Source organism: Pocillopora verrucosa, chromosome 9 (assembly GCF_036669915.1).
Source record: "Pocillopora verrucosa isolate sample1 chromosome 9, ASM3666991v2, whole genome shotgun sequence".
In the NCBI taxonomy this organism is placed as follows: Eukaryota; Metazoa; Cnidaria; class Anthozoa; order Scleractinia; family Pocilloporidae; genus Pocillopora; species Pocillopora verrucosa.
In genome coordinates this window covers 11,119,889-11,137,164 of record NC_089320.1, presented here as the reverse complement: position 1 = coordinate 11,137,164, position 17,276 = coordinate 11,119,889, and the positions used below count along the sequence as shown (strand labels likewise).

At 42.3% G+C, this 17,276-nt stretch overlaps 2 protein-coding genes across 2 annotated transcripts; both read right to left on the bottom strand.

Annotated features, from left to right (window-relative positions):
- Positions 1-1,409: 1,409 nt before the first annotated feature.
- On the bottom strand, positions 1,410-5,560 carry LOC131780450 (uncharacterized). Its single transcript, XM_066172753.1, has one exon. The coding sequence runs from the start codon at positions 5,430-5,432 to the stop codon at positions 1,689-1,691; it is 3,744 nt and encodes a 1,247-aa protein (XP_066028850.1). The 5' UTR covers positions 5,433-5,560; the 3' UTR covers positions 1,410-1,688.
- Positions 5,480-11,103, bottom strand: LOC136283485 (myosin-6-like). Its single transcript, XM_066172437.1, has 3 exons — positions 10,714-11,103; positions 5,565-6,833; positions 5,480-5,515 (listed from the first exon to the last, which is right to left on the bottom strand). The coding sequence occupies exons 1-3, from the start codon at positions 11,101-11,103 to the stop codon at positions 5,480-5,482; spliced, it is 1,695 nt and encodes a 564-aa protein (XP_066028534.1).
- Between the last annotated feature and the right edge of the window lie 6,173 nt (positions 11,104-17,276).

Sequence of the window (17,276 nt, the reverse complement as noted above, 5' to 3'; positions counted from 1 at the left end):
GAGCATTCGCGATTTTTTCGCCTACACCAAAATCGAACCACTGTAGCAGATTTCGTCATAAATACAGCTAACCCGCTTTGCAGCCCGGCTTCATGGCTCACTTCAGAATTTTTCTAATAACCAAATTAGTGAAATCCATGATAACTTCAACAAATAGCTAGGTATTGCCTTCGAAAAGTAGGCGGCATCCATCGTGATTCGTGGTATCAAAACAAATGTCGGAATTGGCCACATTTCGCGGTGAATCACCCATTTAACATCGCTGCAGAGCTGAATTTTTTCCAAAATCAGAATATAAACTCTCCATGTCTGGAAGCTGAGGGAGAAATGAAGGTTTTAGGCTTCTGAAGTGAAGAAATAATCGCTTAAATTTAGATCCAGTTCGATGTTATACTGTTCTCACAAAGGTTCGCACAAAAGAGAAGACCGCTGATAGCTTGTGCCGTACGTTGTGCCATATGGTTTTATTTTGCATCCCAATGTAATATTTGGGCAGAAAAATTTTGGATGAAAAGAATAAATGCTTTTACCTGGAGTTTGATATCATATAATTAATAAATCAATTTCAAATATCCTGAGCTTGCTTCTCTCGGTTCCGCGTCGAATGTGTTCACAGAACAGCAACCTGTTAATAGCCGGAGAAATCTGCTACCAACGTGTTAAAAACTTGACACATGCTTCGTATGAACAGATGTTATAAGTGTTGCTTTTGGTAAATTTTCAATCGATTTCATCAAAAAATTTCACTGACTACTAGATATTATAATATATTACACTATAACAACGCCGTCAGAACTTGATATCGGAAGTAAAAGTAGTTTGTATCTGTAAAGAATATTCTACACTTTCAGCCACTGTATAAGACATTGTTTACATAAGTCTACTGAGAAACACACTGACAATCACTAATCACGTCCGACAGTTTGTCTATGAGGATCTGTTTTTTGTCTCTCAATTTTACAGATGGCTCTCAACAAAACCACATTGAATTTCTGAAGTGTGTTATTGTGGTAACGTTCACAGAGGTCCTACGTATCGTAGCAGATTGGATGTGAGACTTTGATCTCTTTGTTAACTTTGTCTACCAGATCTTATCTCTCGGAATTTTCCTGGACGCATTGGATATCTTCCTCCTCATCCAGTGATATCCCGATCACACCCTGATCTTTTCGTCGCATTGCTGCTAGCCGGGAGAAAAAGCTCTGAACTTGGCTCTTTGTCAGCCACTGTTCTCTAGTGAACAAACGTGCATTTGATTCATTTTCCGCATTTCGCATGTCCACTGCAACTTGGGCGGGGTCGGCCTTTCGCCCAGTTCTTTCTCCAAGTGTAAACCGTGCCGTTAGGTATTCTGTCGGAAATGAGACTAAAGAATCTGCTATGTTCCGAAACTTCACGTTTTATTTTATAAAATCAACTTAACCTCCCTCTCTCTCGTCTCACCGTTCTCTGTCTTTCGCTCTGGTCTCTCTCATTTTAAATATATAATATGATCCTATTGTTCAATCATCTGTCACTTATCGCAAAAAATCAACCGGAAATCAATTAACGCTGAATAATCTCTCACACACTCCCCTGTTTTTCTCAACGGAGAAAAACACTAGAATGGCGCGCTCGATAAAATTTGAAATTCAATGAACGAAACAGAAAGTTAGTCCAGTATATCAGTTCAGTGTTCCTAAATATCTCTAATCGGCATCAATGTTCGCATCTTGAATGCGATAACGAGCGGCTACCACTGCATCCCTCCTGGGCCTGAATGTCGGGGCTAAGGGGTTGAGCTGCAGAGGAGCCTGTACATTCTCCCGATCGCAGGACAGCTCCAGTGGGTAAAGGTGTTGTACCGCCCGTTCAAGTGTTCCTTTCCCCGCTCGAAGTTTGGCAGCTCGAACGATTCCGTCTCGTCCCGGAATCAGATCTTCCACGATTCCAATTTTCCATTTATTGCGATTTCGTTCCTCGTCCTTGATGATGACTACCTCTCCTTTGGCCAAGGGCGTGGTTTGACCCTTGTGTTTCATCCGGTGTCGTTCTCTCAACCCTCGTAAATATTCGGTAGTCCACCTGGTCCACAAAGCCTGCTTGCACCTTCGCAAATATTTAGCTCTTCTACGCAGATCAAATTCTCTTAGATGGTGTGGTTCCAGTTCTGGTAGCTGGTTTGATCGAAGAAATAGCAGTGAGTTAGGGGTAAGCACGGGTAACTGTATGTCGTCTTCGACGTAACATAAAGGGCGATTATTCAAAGCAATCTCCACATCCAGTACCACTTCACACAGCTCTGTCCAGGTCAACATTCCGCATCCGATAGTCTTGTTTAAAGCTGTTTTTACCAGTGCGATGAGGCGCTCGAACTGTCCTCCCCACCAAGCGGCGCGGCTGAGGTTGAATTGCCACTTGATGTTCTCATGTGCTAAGTAATCTTGTGTCTTCTCGTCACGCATAACTTGTTTGAGCCACTTCTCGGCGCCAACAAAGGTTTTGCCATTGTCGGAATATATCTTCTTCGGACGCCCACGGCGCGCGATGAGCCGTTTTAGACTTCTTAGGAATTCACTGGTTGCCAGGTTTGGTAGTACTTCCAGGAATAATCCTCGGGTAAGACTGCACGCGTACAATGCAAGATAGGCCTTTCCTTCTGTTTTGGCTCTGATACGGTACTTGATGGGCCCTGCAAAATCGACTCCGATAACCTCAAATGGGGTGCTCCCCTCTGTGCGGTCAGTGGGTAGAAGTCCGGGAGGCGGCGTTGCCAGCGCCATGGCCTGAAAACGCTTGCAGCCTGAACACGCTCTGAGAACTTGTTTTACGAGTGCCCTTAAACGCGGTACCCAGTATAGCTCTCGCACTTTGGTCATGGTAAGGGCCACTCCTCCGTGCAGTGTGTCGACATGTGATCGGTGAACTAACTTGCGAGTGAAGGGCGAGGAGTCTGGCAGAAAGATGGGGTAATGGCCTTGAATTCTTCCCCTACATTCTAATATTCCCTCTTGGTTTCCTTGCACATTTAACTGTAAACGGTCTTCTTCAAATTTCTGGCTCGACTTTGCTTGTTGCTGAGATCGCTTGATCCAGAACGTTGTCTGTTTCTGTATTTCTTCAGTGGTAATGGGACCAACGATTCTCTGTTTACGGACGGTTCTTATGTTGTGGAGGAATCTCCAGATCCAAGCACCCACTCGCAACACACGCCACAGCTCGTACTTCTCCAGCAGCGCATCGAAGGCGTCGTTGTTCTCTGTTTTCTCTACTGCTAGAGCAAACAACTCGCGAGTTTGTTTCGCTTCTTCCGCTTTTGATTCTTGAGTAGATGTCGTTACAAGGTCTGGCGGCCAGTCCTGTGGTTTTGCTAACCAGCTTGGCCCCTGCCACCAAAGAGCTGTCAATCTACTCACATCTCCTCCCCGACTCCCCACGTCCGCAGGATTCTCCTCTGTTGGTACATGCCTCCAGTTTATTTCTTTTTCTTGGATCTTCCTCACTCGATTTTCCACGAACTGTTTGTATTCGCCATTACCACGGATCCAATGCAGTGCGACTGTGCTATCCAGCCAACCATAGACACTTCTTACGGGAAAACCCTTCAGGACTTCTTTCACATTGTGTACTAGGTTCGCAGCCATATGTCCAGCCACTAGTTCTAATCGGGGAATCGTGAGTCCTTTCTTCGCGAGCCGCGACTTCGCCGTCCCGAGGCCTCGATTCGTGCCTGATGGTTGCTCCACCACTGCATAAACCGCGGCTGCAACTCCTTTCCCGCTTGCGTCCCCGAATGTGTGTAAGTCGATTGATAATATCTTCCCTGAATGCTTGACGACATTTCTTGGCGCGTTCACGTGCTCTGGAAGTCCTTGCTCCCATTTCTTCCATTTGGCTTGTAAGTCACTTGGTAGGGGCCTATCCCACGCGATCTTCGTGTCGCAGGCATCTCTGTAGAGCATTTTTCCAGAGAGGGTCACGGGTGAAGCCAGACCGAGTGGATCGTAGATTTTTGCGACTTTTCCAAGAATACCTCTTTTTGTCGGCTCAGCGGTTGAAATCGGGAAGCTGACTTGAATTTCGTCCTTTTCTTTGTCCCAGGGGACTCCTAGCAGTTTTGATTCGCCCTTTCTGGTTCCCAGTTGTTGTTTGGCGTAACTCTGACTTTCTTCATCTACAGTCGCAGTTTCAACTTCTAGTTCCCGATCGTTGGAATGCCACTTGTGCAGCTTGAAAGTCGCCTCACCAAAGATGGTCGTGGCTGTCATCTTGATTTCTAACGCTTGTTCTGTTGTCTCCCCACCACTGATTAAATCATCCACGTACATACTGCGCTCTATCTCCTCTACTAATTCCGGGTTCACCATTTTGTATCGCTGTAGATGTTCTTTGGTAACTGCGGCCAAGAGGAATGGAGACGGTGCCAAACCAAAGAGTACTCGAGTGAATCGCAAGGTTTCTACTTGTTTGCTTGCCAGATCCTTTATCCAATGAAAGCGTAAGGCATCTCGGTCTTCTCTTCGGACGCGAATTTGCAAAAATGCTTGTTTTAAGTCGCCAGCTATTGCCACGGGATAGAACCTATTTCGTACCAGCACGTTCCAAAGCTGGTTCTGTAGTGGAGGGCCGATTTCGAGGCACTCGTTGAGTGAGGGGACACTTGCATTAGCTCTTGCAGAAGCATCATAAACAATGCGTATCTTTGTAGATTCTGCATTCTCGCGCACGACCGCTTTATGAGGAATGTAGAACTCTTTTCCGTCCTTGACCACCTCGTCAGCGTGTTCTACGATCCCTTGGCTCAGTTGAGTCTGGATAATGTCGTTGTACCTCTCCAGCTCGCCTTGTATCTCTAACTTCCGCACGAGATTTTTGAGACGTTTTAAACTTCCAGTGTGATTGTTCGGTAGGGGGGGGTGATTTCCTTTCCAGGGCAAGTTCGTCTCGTACCAGCCTTCTGAACTCCTAGTTAGTTGCTCTTTGAATTCTTCGTAAACGGTTTCCTGGTCTCCACTTGGATTGTCCTTCAACCCCAAGACGTCTAACTTGCACAATTCTTCGTAATCAATTGCGGAGGTCTGCGTTAACAACATGTTGCTGAGATCCAACTCTGTTCCAGGTGACAAGATCGTCCAGCCGAACTTCGTGTATTCTGCTACTGGTTCTCCCGAGCGCCCAACTCTTGGTCTTGCCCCTGTTTTGATCTTAGCGTACTCGTTTGTTCCAAGGATCAGATGAACAGGCAACATCGCTTTCTCGTCGTTATCATTTGTGGTTACGCCCTTCAAATGAGAAAACTGAGCCACGATTTCTGCGCATTTTGGGTTTTCCAATGTCAACAACTCTTTGCGGTCGACTTTGTTTACTTCGGCTTCCAAGGTGAATTTACCATCAACGCTTCGAATTTGTAGGCCATAGATGTCTATCGCTTTGTTTGAAGTACCAAACATCATTTCAATGCGCTTGAATTGTTGACGGATAGGGCGCAAATGTAAACAGTTCAGAAGCGTTGATGAAGCGTAGGAACTTCCGGCTCCTGTATCCAACAATGCTCGGCATTTAACACCGTTCACGTCAACTGTTACCATAGGATACACCACTCCTTTCCTTTCTGCACTCGTTGTGGTCATCAGCTGGTCTCGCGATGTATGTTTGTCACAGATCGACGTATGATGTCTTCGACTGCAGATCTGGCAGCCAGAACGGCATTTGCACTCAGAAGCACGGTGTCGACTTCCTGTGCAGTTAAAACAAAGCTGTTTCAGTCCTAATTGTTTCCTGCGGTCTCCAACTGTCACAAACTTGTCGCAATTCACAGCTCTGTGGTCAGTTGCGTCACAGTAGACGCACCCTCTTTGTGTTGGCGTAGTTTCGTTTGCGTGAAATGTTTTCTCGCGATCGCGGAATTTAGCACCTTGCTTCCCCGCATTATCCGCGCCGCTCCCAATGGGGTTGATTTCCTTCCAACTTTTCAAAGCTTTTATCAACTGTGGGAAGTCCCAGTCCTGCCAGTCCACTTGTCCTCTCACTAGATCTGCTTTTACACCCTTTAGTTTGTCGAGCACACTCCTTACATTTCCAGTGACGTCTTTCAATTTGCCCAGTGTCTCCAAAGATTGCACATTGTACACGAGCTTCTTGTAAAATTCGTGGATAGGCGCAGGTTGTGTTCCTGTAATGACAGGCAAATTCGCGATGTTCTGGACGTACGCATTCACGATCTCGCTCGTTTTCCCATATTCGCCGATGAGGATATTCTTTGCCCTTTCGTAGCCCTCTGTTGTGAAAGGCAGTCCGTCTATCTCCGCTCGAACCTTTGGATCTACCAGCTCTTTTAGGTATGCAAACTTGGTCACAGACGCAAGGTTTGCTTTATCAATTTCAGCTTGAAATTTGTTCCAGAACGGCAGCCATGCTTCATACGTCCCATTAAACTTTGTGATCTGTAGTTTCGGTAGCTTTGTTGTCCTTTGTTCAGTCTGATTAACCTTCTCAACAGGTTGCTGTTTTGCCTTGGTCTCTTCCAGTTGGCGTTCGAATTCTAGCTTCATCTCCATTTGCTCTCTTTCGAATTTAAGCTCCTCTTCACGAGCACGGGCTTTCCTTTCTTCTTCGTCCTTGTGCTTTCGATGTTCGATCTCTCCATTCGTCTCCACGAGCCATTTTTCTAGTCGCGAAACTTCTTCGTCAGCTTCGGCGATCGGTTCTTCAATGCTACTGCTCCAACTTCCAACGTCTTCTGCACTTTTCCCGGCCTTGAACATGGCCTGCTCGACCTTTAGTTTAAGCGCGTCTACTTCTTTTACTAATGCTTGTAGGTTGTCGCGATGTCGCGCGACCGCTCCTAGGTTTCCCTTTCCACAATGCCACGTGTTTTTCCATTAGTGTACAGCAACATCTGCAATTTAGCCTCTGCTTCTTTGGTTAGTTCCTCCATGCTTCGCGCGTCCCGTCGGAGGTGCCACTGTGTCGGAAATGAGACTAAAGAATCTGCTATGTTCCGAAACTTCACGTTTTATTTTATAAAATCAACTTAACCTCCCTCTCTCTCGTCTCACCGTTCTCTGTCTTTCGCTCTGGTCTCTCTCATTTTAAATATATAATATGATCCTATTGTTCAATCATCTGTCACTTATCGCAAAAAATCAACCGGAAATCAATTAACGCTGAATAATCTCTCACACATCTTTTACCTTCTCTGAAAATCTAACGCTGCCCCTTGGTTTGCTTACGGCCCATCCTGTTCGTAAAGACGAGTGGGGCGAAGTATCCACGGGAGCAGTGAGTGGTGTACTAGAATCTAACGAACAGCTCGAACACTCGATACCAGCGGTATCTATCGACGAGAACTTAAGGGCCCAGTCCCTTGCATCATACTGGCTTTAACCTGCTGACTGTATGCTTTCCAACGTTCAGGTGCAGCTCCAGTTGCGAAAAGGTTTCGAACACTTCAACACATCCAAACACAGAGCATTCAAACAATGGCGTTGTACTCTCTGTTTCCTTGCTGCCCTTTGAACGACGCTTGACCACACGCTTTTCAGGAGGATCATAAAACCCTTGAGATTCTATGGTTTGAAGGGACGTTTGACCTTGGTGCTTGATATAAATTACGTCATATGGAATGTACTTCCCTTTACCGATGCCATAACATTTCCAAACTCTCAGACCGATATCTCCATATTCGAAGTTGCGGAAGCTACTAAAATGCTCAATCTTATTTATACAGAGAGTGTTCTTTGATTCGTCTACTATTCTTACTGCAGCTGTTGTTCCCTTCACTGGGTGTTTCGTCAATGCGTATCGTCTGTCCAATGAAAGCTTTAACAACCTCGCTGAAGACTCACTACAGACTGAAGCCTCTCTGGTTTCGAAAAAGCACTTGCATGCCATACTACACTTGCAGGCCTTCCAAAAAAAATAAAGGGTCAGCAGGTTCACCTGCAATGATTAATGCGGACCTCTGTTATGCGCGATAGTGCAATCGTTCAGCTTTAAATTCCAAAACGCTAAACTTCGACACATAGACTTACAAGTGGAGTTCTATGACTGATTCTTGAAGAGAATGCAGCTGCAATCCAAAGTTTCAACTGAACATTAAGCGCGAAACATGGCTTTAGTTTTCGAGTTTAGTTCGCAACAACGAGTCAAAGAAGAGTATCGACAGATGCCGACCGCTGAATTTTGGAGGTATTTGCTGGAGTTATCATAAAGTCCAGTTCACCAGTTTGGGAAGCGAGGAATATCTGAAATTTCACATAAACCCATGATTTCTCCGGTTGTTTCTCAATTTTGGAAAAAATTCAGCTCTGCAGCGATGTTAAATGGGTGATTCACCGCGAAATGTGGCCAATTCCGACATTTGTTTTGATACCACGAATCACGATGGATGCCGCCTACTTTTCGAAGGCAATACCTAGCTATTTGTTGAAGTTATCATGGATTTCACCAATTTGGTTATTAGAAAAATTCTGAAGTGAGCCATGAAGCCGGGCTGCAAAGCGGATAAGCTGTATTTATGACGAAATCTGCTACAGTGGTTCGATTTTGGTGTAGGCGAAAAAATCGCGAATGCTCGTACATGTGCTGATTCAAACGGTCATAACTTTTGAAAAATCGAAAACGTATAGGGGTTTTTGCATATTTTTGCCTATAAAGGTCTAAACTTAACGGCTGTGTAGGATAGAATCGTCAAATCAAGGTTATTTACGGCCATCGGCTGATGGCGATTTCTAGTAGTCAGAATATGCTAAAATTCGCCTTTTCAAATATGTTGAGAGGGCAAATTCTAACTTTCTTGGCAAACTAGAAAGGTTTTTAAGCAATCTGATATAAATTCTGTGGCTTAACTACGCGAATCAAATATTTTACAACGTTACAAAATATGCCTATTTTTCAATTTTCGAGACGTTGCGACGGTCCCTACGGACTGGGAAATAATTATGGCCTGTAATGCAGTCAGAAAATTATTTCGAATCAAACCAAATCTAATTTAGTTCTTTCCTAGGTAAAGTCTTTCTGTTAACAGAGTTTCAGGCAAAATTATTTTTGACGCAAAATTGACCGGGTGGAAATAAGAGAGACAGCCTCTTAAGACGCATGCAGTCTCTCTAAGAGCGGTCCAGTGCGTTTGGGGTCGAAAAATCGATTTCTTTCAAACTTTGCTCAGGAATCTACCTTAGTCTAAAAGTAATCGAAACCACCTTGGGTTTTGCAAAATTTTTTTCTGAGCGAAAATCGCTTCAGCGCTCTTACGCTACTTTGTAACAACTCCGAATATCGAAAATGGCACAAATTGCCGAGCTCGTCTTTTTACAGAATTCTAGTTCGAGGGTTTTTTTTTGCTTCGCATATTTAGATCAACCCTTTATGAGAACAAACCACGTAAATTTTGTTTTTTTCACTGCAAAGTATTTGTTTGACACCTACTTTGACGATACCGCCATGACCGGAAATATGCAACTTTATCTCGGCTCAGCGCAAAATTCCACTGACTAAAGATTGACTAAAATAGGGTAGAAGAGCATGGAAATATAAAAACATGTGGTGGTTTCGGCGAACTTCTAGAATAGCCGGCCGACAAATTGCGTGCATTTTCGAAAATTCGAGCTAGCAATGCACATGGAGCGGTCTAAAAAATAAACGGAACTAATTCGGCCAACTTATGTTTGACGAGTGATTTGAGTCCATAAAAGCTTTCTTAAGACTCACAATAGGATAAAACATCATTAAGTAAGGAAAAATCTCTATCTTCATCTAAGAAATACAGCCGCCGAGAGTTGACTCTTAGAGGCGACCTATTGTTTTGTTTATCACTCAATTAATGAGGAAGGGGAAAAAACTTCAGAGGCAGGATAGCTATGACAAGATTCATGTTTTTTCAGAATAACACTTAGTTTCAACGTCGAAGTTTTCATATTCGTGGTACTTAAAGCGAAGTCCTTTCCAATTGATATATGTGACATGTAATCAAATAATTTTTTTACCACGCGAACTAATTCATCTTAAGGTCTTTTCTTCTGAATTTATGAAACCTCACGAAGTCGCCAGAAATAAAATATTGAATGAATACCAAAAAAAACATGGTGGATTTTTTTCTAAAACGATAAGACTTCTGTGTACCGCCATCAGGTCGCAAAGTAGTGATGATAACTCAGTAACTTAACTCATGCGTCACGCAACGTCTATGTTACTTAAATTCCTTCTCAGTTGATCCTTCGTCCACGTCGGTAAACCACAAGTTTCCAAATAGTCGTCTTCGATTTAGGATTTGGCCAGAATACATAGTAAATCAACCAGGTAGAATAATTCCAAAGACTACAGAATATACGGGACTTGGTTTTTCTTTTTCCTGCAATTAGTTCCAGCACCTGAAAGTAAACGGATGAGTTTTCTAAAAATTAATTTTTTTTAACACAACCTTAGGCAGTCCCAAACCTCATCTCAAAGAAGATGGACATATTTTATTCAGTATCCTTTCTCGGTCGTGGCGTTTCAGAAAGCTCTAATAAATTTAAATCTTTTCAAGCCTTCACATTTTTATCACTTCATCCCACTGTTCCTTCCTTATGGTCTGCTACGCATAATCCAGAATCCAAATGGATCCAAACCGTCACAAATGTCACCATTGACAAAGTTGTGGAATTTCAATTTACCAAAATAGTTGTTTGAAACTTACATTGCGTAATCTGATTCTTTCATGCATGAGCAATCTTCAACCATTAGTGATAGTACCTTAACCAAACTTGATTTGGTGTCTCTTAAGTTAGATGGGATTTCAAAATGCTTGCACACTGCCCTTTTCCCTGAGCATCTTAACCTTGAAAATAAAAGTCTGTTTTCATATGCAATTTCGCAAAGGTTGTAGACATCATACATCACTAGATGCTTGACACCAATTTCAGACTCTACAGCTACACTGGCTTTCTCGAGCATTTGTTCATCTGTTAGCGAGGCATACTCTTCAACAAGCTCTTCATCGTCGTCAACGGCGGAGGTTTCCTTACCAACTGATTGCTTTCTCTTCGCAGAGAGTCGCGAAAAAAATCTCAGAATTTGAAGCTTTGAAAGCCATTCCATTCTACTTAACATTCGTGTGCCATCGGTGTTGAGTGCATTGCGCATATCGTTAGCTTCTTATGCAGGATCTTCCTTCCTCCCAGTTTTTTGACCAATGTCAAACTTTTTTTGTAAGTACCCACGAACTTTGTCAGAGAAGCGTGTTTGGCTGCCTTTAGGTTTTTGAAGCGCCCAACCCATTCGAAGCGAGTTTACCTCGGTTGTGGTTTCCATTTGAACTTCTTTCTGGAGGCGAGACTTTCTTTTGGGATCCAGTGATTTCTCTGGAAAAACTGAACCCAATCGATTCGTAACTAGTCATACACGCCCCGCTGTACCGTCTTCGCTGGGCTGTGATTTGCAGTCACACTTAGATGAGTTTCCAGCTCTGCACGACTAAGGAATTATTTTGAGCACTGGGGATGGGGACATTCGAAGGTGCCACTGATATCGTCAACTCTCCCATGGTGCGCGGTCGTCTCATCCATCTCTCGTGCTCAAACTATGAAAAACAGTTTATCCTCGCTGAGGCAGGTAGCTTCTTGTAAACAAAATATGATGTTATTCCATGCAATTAGCTTACCAGCTCCAATTTTAAAAGCTTTCCACATTCGAAGTCCACGGGAGGTAAACTCAAAATTGTGCAGTGCGCTGAAATTAGGGATCTTCTTTAACTTCAGAGTTATAAACTTATCGTTCATTCAGAATACTCCTGCTGTCGTTCCTCGTACTGGTCTTTCTTTTAGGGCAGTCTGCATGTCTTGAGCCATCAAAATATCATGACCTTCGTTGCAGTAACGTTTGACGGCGGCTTTCATCGGGCATAAAATCCTGTCGCAAATATCCTTACCGTGCTGTGGTTCCGAAAAATTTTATCCCACAATGTCAACTCCCTGACGACTTCCGACATCTTGAAGGGCCGCAAAGAGACTGCTGTTGTGATAAAAACCCGCTTCGTCTGATCTTAGGTACACTATTGTAGTGGTTGGATGGCTCATTTTTATGACAGTCATGAGTTGCCCGAGGATTGAGAGAACAGTGAACCAATCGTGTGTTTTGTGGCCACAACTGTTCAACAGGTGAGCGTAAGTGGAGACTTCAAGCTTCCCTCCTATCTTGACAATGACAATGCATATATGCCAATTTATGCCTCTCTTTTCAAACGATTCTGATTGTTTTTCGCGAAACTTTATTTGCAAAAACTTCATTGCCCAGTCAGATAATATAAAAACTTCGTCCTCCAGAAGAGAAAGTAAGACACTTTGCTTGCATTTTTCCTGATTGTGGGCGCGCATAATGTGTGCCTTCGGCTCCTTGACTTTCTCTTCATCAACAAGTGCATCATGTCGAAGATCATCCTCCTTCTCTTTATTACTTAGCTTGGAGGAATACTATTCAATGGCAGAATGAATTCCCTGAATAGCTTCCTTTAATGCCTCACAGTCTTTACACGACATATTATGGTCGTGGCTACAATCTGTGCAATAATCAGCATCAGTGGGATCGCTCAGGGCGAATACAGTATGGTGGTCGGGACACTAGTCTTCCGCTTTGCAGTTATCTCGACAAGTCGTCTTCAAGTTAAACTTAGCCTCTTTCAGCCTTGAGCGCGTTTGCACACACCACTCCTTGTTCGCCACCACTCCATGTTCGCCCCCTCTTCTTCCAATTCGTCTAAAATTTTGTGAAGTGCTTCAAAACCATCGACGCCATTTGTAATTGAATTTCGCAAGGTTGCATTGCGTGACACAAAATTAACGAATATAGGAAGAGTTCTGTACCGTTCTTTATATCTACAGGGAGATAATAATCCAGTTTTTAACGAAAAATATCTTTTTTCTGACGATTTTATGAGAACTTAAAGTTTATGAACACTAAAGAGGGGCCCTTTCACTAAGTAAGTTCTCAAGGCGAAATTCTTTTAGATTAAAGGTTACATTTTCGAATTAAAAGGACTGCGCTTTAAGTGCTTTTAAGATAAGCAGTTTCTAAATGAACAACATGAGATATTCTGAATAAACTTGAATCTTGTCATAGCTATCCTGCCTCTGAAGTTTTTTCCCCTTCCTCATTAATTGAGTGATAAACAAAACAAAAGATCGCCTAGAGCTAAGAGTCAACTCTCGGCGGTTGTATTTCTTTGATGAAGATGAAGATTTTCTTTACTTAATGATGTTTTATCCTATTGTGAGTCTTTAGAAAGCATTTATGGACTCAAATCACTCGTCAAACATTAGTTGGCTGTATAAGTTTCGTTTATTTTTTAGACCGCTGCATGTGCATATTGTTAGGTCGAATTTTCGAAAATGCACGCAATTTGTCGGCCGGCTATTCTAGAATTTCGCCGAAACCACCACATGTTTTTATATTTCCATGCTCTTCTACCCTATTTTAGTCAGTCTGAATAAAAATATCCTGGGGAAGAAGTTGGAATTTTGCGCTGAGCCGAGATAAAAAGTTGCATATTTTTGGTCATGGCGGTATCGTCAAAGTAGGCGTCAAACAAAACAAATACTTTGCAGTGAAAAAAACCGTTAAAAAAACAAAATTTACGTGCTTTGTTCCAATAAAGGGTTGATATGTTTGATATAAATATGCGAAGCAAAAGAAACCCTCGAACTAGAATTTTGTGAAAAGACGAGCTCGGCAATTTGTGCCATTTTTGATACCCGGTGTTGTTAAAACCTTGCGTTTGAGCGCTGAAGCGATTTTCGCTCAGAAAAAGATTATTTTGCTTTATTTGCAAAAACCAAGATGGTTTCGATTACTTTTAGACTAAGGTAGATTCCTGGGTAAGGTTTGAAAGAAATCGATTTTTGACCCGAAACGCACCGAGCCGCTTGTAGAGACACTGCGTCCAAAGTCTCCTCTCGTGAGGTTTTGGGGGAGAACACAGTCACAGATAAGAACTACGCATCTTGCTAGAACTAGAACTAGAATTTTGTGAAAAGACGAGCTCGGCAATTTGTGCCATTTTTGATATTCGGTGTTGTTGAAACCTTGCGTTTGAGCGCTGAAGCCAAGATGGTTTCGATTACTTTTAGACTAAGGTAGATTCCTGGGCAAGGTTTGAAAGAAATCGATTTTTGACCCGAAACGCACCGGGCCGCTTCTAGAGAGACTGTGTCCAAAGTCTCCTCTCGTGAGGTTTTGGGGGAGAACGCAGTCACAGATAAGAGCTACGCATCTTGCTGAACCGAATTACTCAAACGTTTCCAGTTGTCGAATATATCACATTTCTTCCCAGGGACACGAATGATCTTTTCGTATGCTGGTAGAATTTCTTACAAGTGAGCGCAATGTGAGCTCAGTAGTATTTTTTCTAAAATTAATGTTCTTTTTTTTTCTTATTAGAGAACCTAAATTTTTAGGCCTCAGTGGTTTTTATTAGGTTTCATCGCCATTTCGTTTAGATGCCTTTCTTATTTTTAAATCTCAGAATATTAGTAGAGGTTATTAAAATCACCGGTAAAACAACTGTTTTGGAATCCAACCTCTACTGACGGACCCTTCTTCTGCAAAGGCTACCAATCTGAGTCCCAAGTGCCTGAATTACCTCTTTACACCGACTACATAATCGACGGTGTAAAAGAAACGTGTGACAAAAACCTCGAGGAGGCTATCTTGGACAGTTTAATACAACTACAGCAAAAAAGTCTGCAATACTGAAAAAAACAAACAGACTCACTGCACCCAAGAGATTATAAAAGTTTTTAACCTCTTGCCGCACCTTGTTAGTTTTGTTTTGTTCACGTTTCTCCTTTTAGCACTCGGTGAAAGATAAATATTCTAACCTTTGAAAAATTGTGTTGTATCATCTTACACCCAAACCTCTCTTAATGGCCACTTTTCTTTGTCTTTTCTCTGTCTCCGTTGTGGCAGTTGGGGGAATTCTGACTGTATTACACTGACTTTAAGCAGGATACGATAATTGCACCATTTTCTCCCTCCCTCCCCCCTCAATCCATAACTCATTGTTCAGTGACAGCCCTGGAAAAGGGAGGCTTGGTTTATTATCACTGATAAGACCAAAGAGGAGCAAAAGGCGAAAAGCAGGTTTCATCTGTTTCGATTAGTTCATTAACAAAACATTGTCCCTCGTACTATCGGCGCTCGGATCAAGCTCACTTCCATCCTTGCCTGTGTTTTTCACTTCTTGATAAGTTTCCTTTTTTTCGTGCAGAGAGTTCTTGTCAATTAGACTTACATTGTGTGCTTCTTTTGTTTCTTGTGTTAGGTTGTATTGTATTGTTATTGTTGTCCGGCGTCTATTTAAAGTGCCCCTGACACGAAATTTGTTTTGCATTTTCTGGTTGATACCTGTTTTTAAAATTAGAAATAATCGACCTTGACGCCTAGTGAGTTCATCTTGACCATTCTTTTGTGCACTGAAATTACGATTTGGCTGCCAAAAAGTGTCTCCAGTTCTTGGATAGAGCAAAAAACGACAAAAACAATACATTGCCATTGGGAAAACAGATTTGTTTAACAATAGTATGGGGCTGTGCGCAAATTTTACCCTCCAAAGCATTGACCGAGGGGAACCTTCGCCGCACATAGTGCGAAGGAATAAATTGTTATGGCAACAGAAACGAACACAGCTACCCATTCTTAACCATGATAGATTTCGCAGTGAAATTTCCGCACAGGTCCATATTATTGAAAAAGAAAAATGTTTTCCCGATGGCAATGTATTGTCTTTGTCCTGGTTTTCTCTATCCAAGAACTGAATGCATAATGTAGTATGGGGCTGTGCGGAAATTTTACCGATTTCGCCATAAAAAACAAAACACAAACGCAACAAACTAAACATTCAGTAACGCGAAGTTTTTGTTCTAATCCTGACTTAAACACCACAGTTTGATGCACGCGGTTCTCGTTCGTAGGGCTGAACTGTACTCGCAACTTCCATTTCTTATCTACTAGTTGAGTACGACGTATCACAACTCTCGGTAGAGCTTGCTGAAGGCAGCTATGCATCGCTATCGGACATTATTTCGAGAGCATTTCAACGCTGACTATACAAAATTACAAGATTTGTGAGAGATTTGTAGGTGTCAACGGAGAATTTTCACAGTATTTACGTCATCACCCGCTAATTCGTTACCAGTCCACGGGAAACATTTAAAAAGATAAAATAAGAGCACTTTAGGGCCCGAAGAAACCGAGTTTTAAGTTTTTTGAAATTTTTCTTCTTTCGGAATTGGTTTGTACTTATGATAAGCTGAATATTTACCCAAAACAATTTTCGTGTCATAGGCACTTAAATGCTTCGCTACACACGATAATGTATTCTGTGTTTAATGATATACCTCCCGCTTTTGCTAATTATGGTGTAAACTGACCAATAAAGACACTACTACGTGATCCCAATAGCGGGACTAGAACGGGCGGACTTTCAGTGAACTTCAGCTCGCTTTATCCAAACGTTAACGGTCGCTTTTTAATAACTTGACGGAGGATCTCTTTTACTGAGAGAAGGTACGTTTAGTGTCTTAACCCTCCTTACTGCCGAAGTCTAAGAAAAGAAAAATTAACTATGAGCATCTGCATTAGAAATCATGGAAACGTTGACAAGGCTGACTAGGCATTTTGGTTGAAAGCTGTGGGTATTTTTTTTTTAGTATCAGTTTTCTTCTAAACTGAGTAATCGTCTGCAGATAACGAAAATCGATTCTTGGGTCACAAGTATGGAAAAAAATTTTCTTCCCATTCGCTCATCAATATTTATCTTCTAGTAAATTACAAAACAATGCTTAAGGGTGACTTAGCTAATCAGTGTCGCTTTACACTCAACCATTCCTAATTTACTGCTTTTTTTATTTGGTTGCGTTTTGGCTATACCAATATGTCTGTTTGCATTCAATAACTAAATACCACATACTGTACACAGGCTCACTCAATCAATTATGTTGTCTTCATTTTATTTATTTCGTTGTTTCTTTCGTTTTTTTCCCTGACGGACTGATATACAGACTTTTATACGATATACGAAAGCCCTGTTGCTCAATAACACGCAAGCCGCGCATATCCTCGTAGCTGGTTCAAAATTTCATCGCCAGCATCAAATAATTTATTAATTTCATTTTAGAAGTCGAACACCTCTGCCTTACTTGGTTATTCTAGTGAAGCTTAGCTCTTTCAAACTTGCCCTTTGTTTTCAAGATTACTTTAGCACAGAAAATGACGCAAGGCTGTGCTTTGACCTAAACCGACTAGTTAGCCTTTGCTTTAAGCTT

What these genes read in the sequence shown, in the direction of transcription:
- LOC136283485 (XM_066172437.1), bottom strand. Translation starts at nt 11,103, where the DNA reads ATGCGCAATGCACTCAACACCGATGGCACACGAATGTTAAGTAGAATG. An exon ending in CCAAATCAAGTTTGGTTAAG is followed by an intron (nt 6,834 to 10,713) that starts GTACTATCACTA and finishes CATTGTGGAAAG; the next exon opens with GGAAACCTAGGAGCGGTCGC. An exon ending in AAGGAGTGGTGTATCCTATG is followed by an intron (nt 5,516 to 5,564) that starts GTAACAGTTGAC and finishes TGTTGGATACAG; the next exon opens with GAGCCGGAAGTTCCTACGCT.
- LOC131780450 (XM_066172753.1), bottom strand. Translation starts at nt 5,432, where the DNA reads ATGATGTTTGGTACTTCAAACAAAGCGATAGACATCTATGGCCTACAA.